This window comes from Cricetulus griseus, chromosome 2 (genome assembly GCF_003668045.3).
Source record: "Cricetulus griseus strain 17A/GY chromosome 2, alternate assembly CriGri-PICRH-1.0, whole genome shotgun sequence".
In the NCBI taxonomy this organism is placed as follows: Eukaryota; Metazoa; Chordata; class Mammalia; order Rodentia; family Cricetidae; genus Cricetulus; species Cricetulus griseus.
The window spans coordinates 215,501,344-215,515,989 of record NC_048595.1 but is presented as its reverse complement, the minus strand read 5'-3'; the positions used below and the strand labels follow the sequence as shown (position 1 = coordinate 215,515,989).

Below are 14,646 nucleotides of genomic sequence, written 5' to 3'. Positions count from 1 at the left end.
ACTTTTCACCTTCTAGAATTTTGTATTTCTCTGAAATACAGAAAGCTTTACTTAGAGTTCTCATAAATGCTTTTATTTAATTTGGCTAGTGATAAAAAATAAAGTGAAGAACAAATCTAAGGATAGCTGAAACCCTTGTATAAACAGCGACCTTCAGAAGAAGCGGTGATGGCTGAGAATACGGTTTCTGAAACAGCACGTGATCTTCAGGACACCAGTGGGCATTTCCCACATTCTTACTGTCTTTCTTTATATATCTGTATGTTTTCAAGGGGAAAAAATGAAAGCTGATTGCACTGGCTATGTATATATATATATTCATATATATATTTTTTACAACGGATCCTTTGGATCTGAACATACAAATAAATACAAAAACAACAAAGATTGCACTTTCCTGTAGAAACATTATTGGATTCTGGTATGCCCAGCCATCTTGAGGGGCTTGTGAAAGATCACCTTGAAGGCATTTGTTCTCCTCTGTGGCTTCCTTTCCTTGGCATTTTGAATATCACATTTGTGGAAGGGTTCAACACTTCTTTGTAATTAAAAAAATATTTAGGCACTTGTAAGTGCCAATTGTTGGTCAAACTCAGATGAGTTTGAAAGCCAAATTCGTGTTCCTGTTTGTTTTGCTTTTCTGATTGGCCACAAAGAGAACATGTCATGCTCTCCTGATCTTTTTGAGTCCCTAAAGACAGGTGTCAATTCTCATTTAACCCAGTCCAGGCATCTCTGGTGATGAGTGCAGGAATAATGAGAATGGAGTGGCTAAAGCCAGCTAAAGGTGAGGAAGTGTACTGTCAGGTACTATGGGTTAGTAAGTTCTTTAATAATTATTTTAAAATATTTATTTATTTTTATTGTACATGTTCAGGTGTTCTGTTTATAAGTATGTAAGTGCACTGCATGCGTACCTGGTGTGATGGATGCCTTGGAACCGGAGTTATGGATGGTTGTGAGCCGCCATGTGGGTGCTGAGAACCATACCCAGGTCCTCTGCCTGAGAAGCAAGTGCTCTAAACTGCTGAGCCATCTCTTGAACTATAAGCCATGTGTTGTAAGAGCCAGAAAGATAACTGGGATTGTACTCAACAGGAAATTTTCCTTGTGTACCTGAATTCCTGAAAGTGATTTGTCAGCTTTTGTTATGAATTAAATTTGGGACAAACTGTTATCCAACAGAATTTCTGAAATATTCTGTGATGGAATTTGTAGGTTCCATATTTTGAGGCAAATTGTCTTAATGTTCATTACATAGAATGCTATGAGCAATGAAGAGGCACACACTTCTGGGAGCTGAAGAGTGACAGACTGTGCTTTGTTTCATTTTCAAGGAGAATCAAAGACACGAAATTAAGATTGTGGCAGAGAACAACTGCTAAAGAGCCAACAATGTACTTTCCCCTGATCTCCCTGGGAGCTGTAAGGAATACAAACTATGATCGTGTAGAAACAAAGATGCTCATCTTCCATCTTCTGTGGGTTTTGGTTGCTGTGTTAGCTATGGAATTGGTGGAGAAGCCAAGCATTACACATACAGAATCAAGTGGTGATTTCTGGAATGCAGGGTAAGCATTCTGGTGGGTCAGATTGGAATCATTCCTGTACAAAATATCCTCCAAATATCAACGTCTATCACATGCAGTTAGGACACAATGCACAATACGGATCTCAAGTCCCTGGGACCAGTTTTCTGTGGTTTATCTTCTCTCTTTGAAAATTCAGCTCCACGTGAGTTTGTGTAAAGGTGGAACAAGTTAAAACCAGTTTGATATGGAAGAGTCTGTCACCACAGCAAGTTGAGTGTGACCTGAGTTGCAGACGACAGTCTCTGCTCAAGAACTGGTCTCTTTCTTCTGTAGTTTCTTGTAAGTCAGAACACAAAGGTGGCTTTTGGCATTTGTACCATTGTAATGCATGGTTCATGCAGGACAGCAGTTTCCCTGTCACTGCATCCTAGATGTGGCACTGTGCCAGGGGTTCCTGCTGTTATTTGTTGTACGGTACACAGGCTGGTAGGATGACTGTCGCACAGGCTGGACCTGCCAGGGGTTCAGCCACATCGCCTTCGAGTTCAGTCCAGGTTCCCTTTTCTGGACAATAGCAGATTGTAGATGACTTGTAGGCACCCTGGAATGGCAGAGCAGGGAATATTTAGAGCAGGGAGGTACTCAGAACAGCAATGGCATGTTACTCTTCACAGTGTCACTGCAATGGCCACGTCACTCTTCACAGCATCACTGGGAAGACTGACTCTGCTCAGCCCAAAACATTTCAAATGAACTCAATAGTTTTGAACTGTTATGTTCCAAGGAAATATTTGAAACTAACAATTCAAAATCTTGTAGGTGTGTGTATGCATGTGTGTACAGGAGTGTGTGTGTGTGTGTGTGTGTGTGTGTGTGTGTGTGTGTGCGCGTACACAAGTGAGCATGTTTGCACATGTATGTTTGTGGAGAACGGAGCGAACTCTAGTGTTGCTTCACTCAAGTGTCCACTTTTTCTTTTGGAACCTGCCAAGTGGGCTAGTATCTGACTCATCTACCTTCCCAATTTCTTAAACTAAAACCACAAGCCACCACATCTAAAGTTTTTGTTTTTATGAGGGTCCTGGAGATTGAACTGAGGTCCTCATGCAGGCAAAATTGGGACTTTACTGACCAAGCTACCCTCCTAGCCCTTGTGGGATATTTTTGACAGCTAGTGATCAAACTGAAATAAATACCTAGAACATCTTTAATAGTCAATGGTCACTTTCCAATTGGCTGGAAAATGGGAGTTTAAAGTGAAAGAAGACACACATTATTATTTAAATGGCTGAAGTGAAGCAGATGTTAGATTGTGGCTTCATTTCTTTGTTTTTATTTTGAGTTTTTCTGTGGAGAATGGGAGCCAAGCTAGCAAGGAATTTTACTATAGACTGAAAACGTATCCACATATTGATTTATTTATTTTTGAGAGGCCACACAGCAAGTGCACATTGGCATAATTTTGGTGCCGTTGTCAACTTTAAGGCTCATGCTTGAGTAAAAATTTCCTTCCCAAATTAAATCATAGGAAACAAATAAAAACCTCAATAAAACCCATGGAATTTTCTGAATGTGAATTCTTGGTGTCTGCCTGAACGCAGCTCTACTCTTGTGAACAATTTGCGACAGATAACAGTCACATGTGTGAAAATCTAGGTTTCTATGTCAACTTACATTTGCCTTTATACAATTAGCCTTTTAAAGTTCCTCAAAACTTTGTATTGTAAGCTGATTGAATACAAAATAAATAAAACTGCTATTAAAACTCCAAGTTGACCTTTTAAAACCAACATAGATGAATAAAGCAATATAAAAGCAGTCATCATTGTGAGAACAATGAAATTGACCCCTAGGCCTGAGGTTTCTCTTCATTTGATGTAATCTAAACACATAGTCTCCTTTTCAAGATATTGAGTTTTTCTTTTATTTTTATGCATAAATAGTATAAATGCAAATTAAAAATATGAACAAATAATAAAGAGCTTGAACCTAACCAACTCCTGACTAACCCAATCAGCTTCAGACTTGCAGTCTGGAGAACTATTTTAAATCACAACACAAGGAGGTTATTAGCCATCCCACAATGTGGGCTATTCTGGGTGACAGATGAGGTTATTTTGTCAACAAGTCAGGAAACACAAAGTGGGGCAGAGGAAATGTTCTAGACTGAGAGGAGCCAATGGGACATAATAACCACATATGTGTGAGACTTAGTAGTGTTTTGGTTTGGAAAATACAATGTTTTATAAGCCAATAGGAAAAATTTGAGTTTAGATGGACATAAAGCTACTATTGTATTTTGGGAGTGTGATAAATGATAGTATATTTACATAAGAGAATAATGGTTTAAAAAGATAAATACTTTCTAGTGAAAGAGGACATTTGAGATTTGGTTCAAATTTTATTTTCAGTTAAACTTAAAAGAAAGGTCTATTGATGGATGGTGACAGTGATGGTGGGGAAAGGAAGGTCTATCAATTTTTGTTTATGTTTGGAAATTTTCATGATGGGAAGGGGAGTGAAAAGCAAATTCATTCCCTAAATAGAATTCACAGACATTGAAGAGTTAATTTCCATGTCTTGCTCTTTCTGGTGAGAAACTTTTCAGATTTTCCTATTCAATTTCTGAAGACCATTTCAGAAATTGAATCATTTCATTTTGGTTGGAGTTGGAAACCAGAATTGCAAACACATGGGTATAGGAGCAAGCTGCTATGGGATAGTTGATGGGCTAGCAAGCTATTTCTACTGCATCCATGCCAGTTCTGTCTTCCTGCTCATGGTGCTGTGCCACCTGACACGAACATGATATTCATAAGGAGTACATGTAGGATGATAGCACATCTTTGGGAAACAAACAGAAGTGAGCACACACAGGAGGAGGAGGAGCAGGAGGAGGAGGAGGAGGAGGAGGTGCAGGAGGAGGAGAGAAACATGGACAGCAGTGAGCACACACAGGAGGAGGAGGAGCAGGAGGAGGAGGAGCAGGAGGAGGAGGAGGAGAGAAACATGGACAGCAGTGAGCACACACAGGAGGAGGAGGAGCAGGAGGAGGAGGAGCAGGAGGAGGAGGAGGAGAGAAACATGGACAGCAGTGAGCACACACAGGAGGGGGAGGAGCAGGAGGAGGAGGAGGAGGGGGAGGGGGAGGAGGAGGAAGGAAACATGGACAGCAGTGTGCACTCACAGGAGGAGGAGAGAAACATGGATACGTACCATACTCCAGCTGTAGCCCCCCACCAGATAAATGCTGTCATCGAGCACTGCACAGCCGGGGCCACTTCGACCCTCCAGGATGGGGGTTTGGAGAATATTCCACTGGTCACCTTTTGGGTCATAGCACTCCACAAGCATGACATCAAGGTGGGAGAAACCTAGGTGACAGGAAAAGGCATGCATAGAAGAAAAGAGTGACTCCCACCGTCCACTTAAAGCTTTGACTTCTTTTTAAAAGCAAGGAGGGATGGAACTAAGACATTAACAGTTGTTATTTTGAAGACACAAATGCATAATTTCATTAGAGAAATTGGGAAACATGTCAGAAACTTCTAATAAAGACTAAACTAAACTAAACTTAAACAAAACACCGAGAGATTTCAACAGACTTTGGGTGTTTTGCATGAACTCAAATCAAGAATGCCTGAGTAGGTATCATAAGGTTGATTACACAGGGGTAGGCCTTATAAAAATGATGTATTATAATTTTACTTTAAAAGATTTAAGATAATAATGGTCAACACAAGTAGCTTTACAGGCACCCACTCCTGTTTTGTTTTTAAAGGTGACATCTTCATACAGAAGAATGGGTGTTAGAACTCAAGACTAAACCATATTGCTTTTCTTGAATATCTAATCCTCTCAAAATAGTTCCATCAACTAAAATTCATTGTTCAGGATCTTAAGTCTTTCCTGGAGTCTGACTACTTATAAGCAACTTCAATAATGAGTTGAGAATTTCTTATGGGTCAAGGTTTGGAGTTGGGGCTCTAAGTGCTGAAGGTCTTCTTCCTCTCTGCTGCCTCCCTGCTCGTGTGTGTATGTGTGTGTGTGTGTGTGTGTGTGTGTGTGTGTGTGTGTGTGTGTGTGTGTGTGTGTGTGTGTACATGTGTATGTGAAGGAAGGTGTGTGTATATGATGTGCATATGTGTTAGCATATGTACATATGTGTGTGAATATGTATGTTTGTGTGTGTGTATGTGAATGAGAGTGTGTGTATATGCATGTTTGTGTGTGTGTGTGTGTGTAAATGTGTGAATATATGTGCATGTCTGTCTGTGTGTGTGTATGTGTCTGTAGGCTAGAAGTTAACCTCAAATATCATTCTTCATGTGCTACCCACTTTGTCTTTTGAGACAGAATCTGCTAGGTGACCATGAGGATCCCTCTGAGGCTATTTATTTATTTATTTATTTATTTATTTATTTGGTTTTTCGAGACAGGGTTTCTCTGTGGCTTTGGAGGCTGTCTTGGAACTAGCTCTTGTAGACCAGGCTGGTCTCAAACTCACAGAGATCCACCTGCCTCTGCCTGGGACTAAAGGTATGGGCAACCACCGGCTTCTTAATCTCTGAACAAAGGTAGGGCTCCTTCAGAAGAGCCCAGAACCTACATTTTTCTTGGTGACCTTGTTACTAGCCTAGCTGTGAAAAGAATCTTCTGCAAGGTAGAAGGAGGAGCACATGGCTGTAACTTTACCAATCGAGAAATTGAGAAGGGGTATCACAGTTTCAAGGCCAGCCCGGGCTACATAGAAGAAAGAGGCTGCAGTACAAATGATATTTTGCCTATAGATATTTTCTATCTATATGCATACATTAACTAATATCCAGATTCTTCAATCATAGTTAAGAAGATAAGTTCCAAGTTCCAAGGAACAATTTTCATTCCTGAGACAGAAGATAGGTTCTTTCAGGCCACAATAAGCAACAGGCACACACTAGGGCATCCTGGCTGAACATGAACTCCAAATACAGATATAAAAGTTAGCCTGTGCGATTTTTTATTAAAGCAATGTGTAAATACAGATTAGAAAACCTTTTCACGTCTAACCTACTTTTGGATTCATATGCTGCAGTAAGATGAGTGAACATATTGGGTGTCACTATTAGTAACTAACAGGTGTGCCTGTTTCATGTACTTCACTAATAGAAGTGGAGACGTTGGCTTCACTATTAGAACACAGGTGTGCCTATTTAGCATGCACTCAGGAGCTGGCAGAGATTTTAGAGCTCAATTTTGACCAGTTTCTTAATTTTTTGAGAAGAAGAACCCGAGGCCCAAAGTGGGTCAGGTAAGTTGCAGTACCATAGATCTGTTTCCCATCAAATGCAACGTCATATACACCCACAAGTTTATAAAGTGCACTTAAACTATAAAAGGTTGTAGTCATAAACGTATCCAGGGAAGGATAGCAGCCAAGCAACATCTTTTAAAAATGCTTTAAATTTAAAAAAGCAGTTCAATTTGAGAATCATAGATCATTTGATATTCAATACTTAAAGAAGTAATTCTAAATTTAGACACCACATTTTTTGCTATGAGAAAAAATCCATACATTAACTCTGTGAACCTGTGAGTATAGTTCTTTATTATTGCAGCAAAAAACAATTTTCTGGAGGACAATTCATTACTACCACTTTGGAGATAAGGAATAATTTATTTCCCTGACTTTACTGTTACAACAAATTGTGCCTTTTCAGATATTAATGGTCTCGTTTCTTCCCCTTAGATATCATTATTCATTTTTAATGTGTATGGTAACTTAAACATAATCCTATCTACAGAATTCAAACACAATAAATGATTGCTTCAGGGTCCCGCTAACACAGTAGACTGTATTTGGTCAACATGTTTCTGACATAGTTAACTATGATTATGTAATAAGAAATCCCTAAGCAAGGAGCGTGGGATGCAAATGTTACTGGGATAGGATCAAAACAAAACAAAAACAACAAACAAGAAAACACCTTTCAAATGATTTCCTCCAATTGCATATAAGCGATCATTCATCACAGCCAAAGTGTGGATGGCACGTTTTGTGTTCATGTCTTGTTTGCGGGCCCAGACATCCATGACAGGGTCATAGCAATACAACCATGGCACATATTCTCCATTGTGCACACCCCCTGTGAAAAGCAGACACATCTGGGTCAAGTAAGTGCCTTGAACAATGAACTTTGTAACGAAAATTGGAGGAATGACTTGCCTGAAATGTATATTTTTCCATTGTGCACTGCTCCTGCATGGGCTGCCAGAGGCTGAGGCAAAGAGGACACATAACGCCACTCGTTTGTGTCCAAGTTGTAACACTCCACACTGGACAGGTAGCCGGTTTCATTCCTCCCGCCAATCACGTATAAATGCTTGTCCAAGCGGCATGCATAGAAACTGGCTCTTCTACAATGAAAACATCGGCTCTCAGTAAATCTGTGAAGTATCACTTTTGCAATGGGGTAAGGGATACTCAATAAGCCTGTGAAAGGGGGTATGTCTCTAGAGAGGGCTGCAAAGCTTTGACCATTACTGATCTGTCTTCTAAATCCAAGAGCCTATATAGCAATCCTATGCATTACCCACCCAGTTAGCACTTGTAATGTTGAAATGTTAAGGAAAGAGAAAGCCACTAATGCTTTGTGTCTGAGCTTTTCCTCTTGCTTTATACACTGCTAAAATGTTCATTAATGTTGGAGATGTTTGGTACTTCTAAGGATATCATAGTTCAGTAAGACAAAGTGAAAAATGAGGCAGATAATGGAACAATAATAAATTATCTTGACATTCACTTTCTCTATGGTCCTTCAAGGGTCATTGTTCCCAATTTATTAGAAAACTGCATCATCAAAATTTCTCTTCAATTATCATTTTCCCCTCCTAGTACAACTGCAAATAGAACAACTTCTGTGAACTTTGTCTAGTGTTTCTATATATTTGACTTTTAACATATATGTTTGGCTCTTCTAATACCGATCACAGGAATTTCATCCAGGGAGCTTTTGGTATTGATTCTAGTAAGGTTTCTGAATGATTTTAGTTCTCTGTTCAAGAGAGGCTACTGACAGTGTTTGCATGCTATACTTTCAAAGGCAAAGTGTATGAAGTTTATTGAAAAGATAGGTGACCAATTGTGAAGTAGGCCATGATTTAGGAAGGAGATATTGGGAAGCTGAATTTAGACTTTCAACAGAAGAAATGGAAAGAATTGAACTGAAAACTGTGGTAATACAAGAATATGGAAGACATACCTAGTAAGACATGAGAAGTAAGAAATCTGAAAGGCTCAGAGGTCTATGTTAGGATGGCCAGGTCTATGATGACCAGGATGGCATACATGTGATCCACTGATGAATAAATATTGCTGGTAAATGTCAAGGCCCTGAAGGACATGATTTACACTGGATTAATTAATAGGCTCTATAAAAATTGATGCTAAAATTCTTGTGTAGCATCAATTGTAATATGGATACTTAGAATTTTTAATCAGGTCCTACATAGTATTTGGAGATATTCAAGGTTGTGTGTATGAATTACTGAAACATCTAGGGGCAAGTGCATGACACCTTGACAGACAATGTGACTTACACAACTAGACAGACTGGTGTGGTACACTAGGTGTGTGACCTTTGATCTGGTACGTAACTTCTCTCAGGCTCAGATTGCTCTCCAGTAACATGGGGACGGTGAGAGAACATCCCATGAGGTGCGTGCAGATAGTCCATGTGCTTGTATCAGTGCCTACTATGTGTTTATTCTCAGAAACTGCCAGGTGATCTTTACCTGGATAAAAGTTAAAAATTGGCTCTCATGAACTCTTCCTAATATATTACAAGGCTCTCATATTAGTGCTCAGGACCATAAATGTTTTGGATTTCAGGAAACTTTGCATTTAGACATATTTAGATAGATGTGGAAGGAACCCAAATCTAAACACAAAATGCATTTTGGTTTTATACAGACTTTATACACTTACACTTCATTTGATCTTTAAACAGTACTTAGATGCACAAAATATTCTTTTTTATTGTATCTGCTGAATCCAATTAGTGCATGAATATGGGGCCATCCACTGGAATATGGCCCATGAGCCTAAAATATGTGACTCTTCTTCTCTCAGCTGATAACTACCAATAGGTCTTCAGCTAGGGTTGGGGCTTTGAAAACCCTCTTCATCCAGGCTGGAATTTTAACTGGCTTGATCTTGTTCAGGTCTTGACAAGATAACTATGGCTACTGTGAGTTTGTATGTGCAACAGCCACACCTTGTTGACAAGATAGCATTTCACAGTACTCTTCCCCACCCTCCAGTTCTCACAATTCCACCCACCTTTAACACCTTTCCTGAGCCTTCTTGGGAGGGAGGTTGATAAATAACTCATGGTTATTTGTTCTTAGCACTTTTGCCAGTTATGAGTATCCATATTGATAATTTTATGCAATATGTTTAATGTGCATATGTTTTACTGTGAATATGTCACCTGAAGTTACATGCAAATCACACTGGATGTATTTCAGATTACAGATGCTCAGCTTGTGTTACTGAAGTGACAGCCAAGGGGTCATATTTGCTCAGATGATTTATCACTATTTAAGTGTAATATTGTTTGGAGTTAATACTGCATTCAACTTTTGTGATAGTCTTACATTGTCCTGATTAGGCTAATATTTTGAATGTTCTCTTTTCTACCTCTCATCCATATTTTTCAATGAAGTACATGCTTTGGAAGATTTGGAATGTGATGGAAAACAGTAACAATGGAAGGAATTAGAAGGAGAAAAGTGGGGGAAAAAATTAAAGGTGAGTCAGATTTCATAAAGCAAAGACTATTTTTTGTGTTCTGGAACCTTAGTACTGTGTGTATGTGTGTGTATGAATCTCATCTAAGTATAAAATTAGGATTTTAAAAGTTACAAAGTAAGCTTCACAGAGCTGGTCCACTGACTCCTTCCACTTGAATAAACAGATTCCAATTGATTTCTAATGAATATGATCTGTCAAAATTATTTAATGCTCTTTTCTTTTCAATTTAAACTGTTTCATTGAAAAGAATGACATGGGTCTTCAAAAGACAAGTGCTTCACGTCATCATGGACAGAGGGGGCAGTGTACTTCTTCCAGATGGTTCTGAGATGGCTTTGGAGGTCTCTGAGAGGATCCTTTACAGATTGCACTGAAGAATCATCAGTGTGGAATTGGACTACTGATTGTAGGTGGGAAGGATGAGTCCTTCTCAGGACTGACCCAGAAGGCTACAGTTAATCATAATGGATGTTGAGGTAGTGATAAATGGGGGAACACTCCCTTTAGCAGTCTGAATTCCACTTTTATGGTCTCCATTCCAGTTTTCTCATTTTGCTCTGATGGTTCCTTGCCCTCTGAACCAAGTCAGCCCATCAGAACTGGTTTCTGTTCCAGGCAGTGTGACCCCCTCTGATGATCCACCTGTACTCCCAGTCCCAGACAAACACAGTGGATTTAGGATCTAAATTGGAAAAAAACCATCAGGTCTAACTTCTTATTCAAAATGCTATTTGGGGGGTAAAAATTCCTACAGTAATGATGGTGAATAACCCCAGACTCCCTCTCTGGGCCAACTTGTATGTTCCTGAAATGCATTACAGAACAAGTGCTTGGTGGTCTGTCAACACTGAGTACCTTCTACAAGCTCAGATTTTTACCCGACTAGATTTCCCCCCTCAAATCTATAAAAAGAACTCATTTATTTGACTTGTGCTTTTATTGTTTTTGAAAGTAACTTCAAGACAATTTAATATTCCTTAGTGAAATCACACTGTTGTAAGTTCAAATTGTTCATTTCTTCCTCCTCTCACTTCTCCTTGCTCTCACTGCCGGAAGCAATAGTTAGCAAAGACTGTCTATCATATATGAATATGAATATATATTCTATCATTTTCTATCACTGATATATCATTTATCTGTCTATTTGTATATCTACATATTGATCTTCTAGCTGCATTAAATGATACTTATCCAGCTAGGCGGTGGTGGCTCACACCTTTAATCCCAGCACTTGGAAGGCAGAGCCTGGCGGATCTCTGTGAGTTTGAGACCATCCTGTTTTACAAGAGCTAGTTCCAGGACAGCCTCCAAAGTCACAGAGAAACCCTCTCTCAAAAAACCAAAAAAAATGATACTTATAATAAAGCATAAGACTGAATTGCTGGAACCTTACCTTAGTTTGAATTGTTGAATTAAATTATCAAGTTAAAAACAACAGACTTTTTAAGATGAATATTGTCTCCCACAGTTTCTCCAATAGTATTTAAATTTGGGAATGTTTTAGGCATGTTAGCTTCTGGCTTTTCACTCAGTGAAACAGTGGGCTGTTGTTGCTCCCCAAACTGTTTTTGCCTCCCATATTTTAGACTAATAGCTAGGGGGTAAAAATGATTCTTTATTGCTAAGTATGAAATGCCCATTTTACTTTGAAAATAGAAGTTACCAAAACAATTCTCTTGTTCTAATTTTTCAAGTTTTTCCTTTCTTCCTGCAGAATCAAATACTAAATCTAAGACCAAAATACTTCATCGGCATTCATTTTTATTATTGTAATTCTTATTAAATGTATCCATTGACAATTTCATTCATGTGTATAATGCATTCTGGTTACTCTTACCCATATCATTTCCCATTTTCCCTCACCAACTCCCTCCTCCCTACAACACCCTTTCCCAACTTTACATCTTTTTGTTTTGTTTTGTTTTTGTTTTGTTTTGTGACTCACTGGGTTTAAGCAGGGCCCTTCATGTAGGGATGGGTTTGGAGCTGATCATTGGAGCCTGGCAGGCTCACATGTGGGTACACCACTGGACCTGTCATGAGTCGAACATGATGCCAAAGGGGCTTATAGGACTTTGTCCTTCCTTGCTTAACTGTTGGTCATTGGAGTATTCTGAGGGAAAGTAGTCATTGACTTCCATTGTGTACATTAAAATTGTATTTCCATTTAATCTTTTGCTTATAAATTCATAGCTGGAAAGCATGGACTTTATGAGCTCATTCAGGGTTGAGTAAGCCTAGAGGCTGTATGTTCAACTCCCTGCTGAACAAAGAGACAAAGAGGGCACCAGCAGCTTTAGAAGACTCCATTAGGTAAAATAGCCTAGAAATCTATTCCCAGCCCTGTAAGGGCGATTTACCCCTGTGATGACGTACAACCTATTTCTCTTATTCTCAATCAATCTGATAACTTCGCAGCATAAGAATGTCTCAACCATTTGGCAGGAGAATAATAAGGAACAGGTGGATGAGGAACTTCTGGTTTGATTCATGATCTATGGCTTGTAAAATTAACTTAAATGTTTCAATAAGTATCTCTGATCTTGAGTTTCTCATCTATCTTGGGTTTCTTTCTCTTGTGTTTAACCATCAATGAGAGCACCAGTGGCCACTGCTAGTTTGAATGGAAGCTGGCAATGGCAGAAGGCACACTTCATTGGAGTGATGGACAGCTGCCTGGATCAGCCGTCTCACAGGGGAAATGACACTAGAAGGCCAGTGGGTGAGATCTGTGGTTTCTTACTCAGCTCGTGTTGATTGTCTAAATCTTAAAACAAAAGAGAAAGAAAGAAAACTTCTTCTACTGAGGACCTGACATGATATACCATAATGACTTCCAGAGAAACGCTAAACAGTCCATCCTGTCAACGGTGGCTGCCAGGCAGCAACAGACCATGGCAGGTCTTTTTGTCAGGTCAGTGAGCTGCTAAAAATTGTCTAAGTAGGACCTTGCCATGAGAGGCCACCCTGCCTCAGAGGAAGTCATTATAGACTATCAAGTAAACAATGCACATTCTAAAAAAAAATTACTAATTAGGTTTTTGTAGAAATACTTTCCATCCTTAGGGGCTGTATAGTGAGATAATTGACCGCAACGTGAGTTATGCCTTCCAAGCTGAAGGCATGAAGGTTAATTATCATGGTGTACAGCCCCCAGCAAAGGGGACAGTGATGATGAGAGAATGACATCTCAAACATGTGTCGGCAATTCCTTTGTAAATAAAACTTTCTAGAAGATGGTTTTGATTAAAAGGCAAAGTAGGACAGTTACAGTAATAGTCACCAGAAGCTCATCCCCAAAAGAAAGGAATGGAATATTCTAGAGAGAGACAGCAGGAGACTTGTGGCTCAAGAAATTTGTTATGACGTTGATTGACTTGGCAATATTTCTTGAGGTACAGTGGAGAGTGAGAGATTTTCTTAAATGGGCTCATGGTACCTAATATACTGTATGGACATTCCCAGCTTATAATGTCTCCTCAAAGAGTCTCAATTTTAATCTTAATATTTTGGAAGGTTATTTACATATTTGCAACAGTGTCTCACAGGACAACCCAGGCTGACCTCCAAGTCACTATTTTTCTGCATCAGGCTTCTGAGTGCTGGGGTTGTAAACATGTGCTTCTGCGCCCATCTAAAAGAGTTTTAATTTACTTATGTGGGGTGGAAAGATATTGAGCTTCTTAATACACTTAAATAGATTCATATTGTCTTGTTCTAGAAATGCCCATTTTGGAATATATGCTATTTCATGAAGATTACTTTTCACATGAAATTTATGCTAAGGATATAGTTTGATCTCACTGCAATCTATTTGAATGGTAAAACAGATATGGAGGGAGTTCATTTTCTGAACAGGCAAGAAAAAAAACATAGCTGATTGCTTCTTTTCCAATTCTTGATGACGATGAGGAAATAAGTTTTAGTTCATTGTCAGTATCTTATTGGATAATTTACTTAAAAAGAGGTCAATAGAGTCAAGTGTTTAAAATCTTATGTGCACATACATTATCATATGTGTACAAAGACATGGCATCATGACTGAATACAGCTAGGAAAAATAAAATACCTATCCATACATTACCCATGTTTCGCTAAGAGACTAGGGCAAGACAAACATACTATGCATGGATGGCAATTTTTGTTTTGTTTTGGGGGACAGGGTCTCATGTAACTCAGAATGGTCTGGAGCTTTCTGATTATCTTGCCGTCATCTCCCAAGTGCTGGAATTACAGGCATGTGCCAGCCTTGCCAGCTAAGACTACTTCTTTAAAGCCAATAGATGACCTATTCTTGAAGAGGCACATATAAATGATTTG

At 39.1% G+C, this 14,646-nt stretch overlaps 1 protein-coding gene across 1 annotated transcript in view; it reads right to left on the bottom strand.

Moving 5' to 3' along the window:
* Positions 1-1,992: 1,992 nt before the first annotated feature.
* Klhl14 (kelch like family member 14) overlaps positions 1,993-14,646 on the bottom strand; it is a 113,574-nt gene continuing 100,920 nt past the window's right edge. Inside the window, exons 5-8 of the mRNA XM_027400551.2 lie at positions 7,738-7,928; positions 7,499-7,657; positions 4,749-4,906; positions 1,993-2,133 (exon numbers count right to left, since the gene is read on the bottom strand). Of these exons, the coding sequence (XP_027256352.1) occupies positions 1,993-2,133; positions 4,749-4,906; positions 7,499-7,657; positions 7,738-7,928 (649 nt within the window). The remainder of the gene's footprint in view (positions 2,134-4,748; positions 4,907-7,498; positions 7,658-7,737; positions 7,929-14,646) is intronic.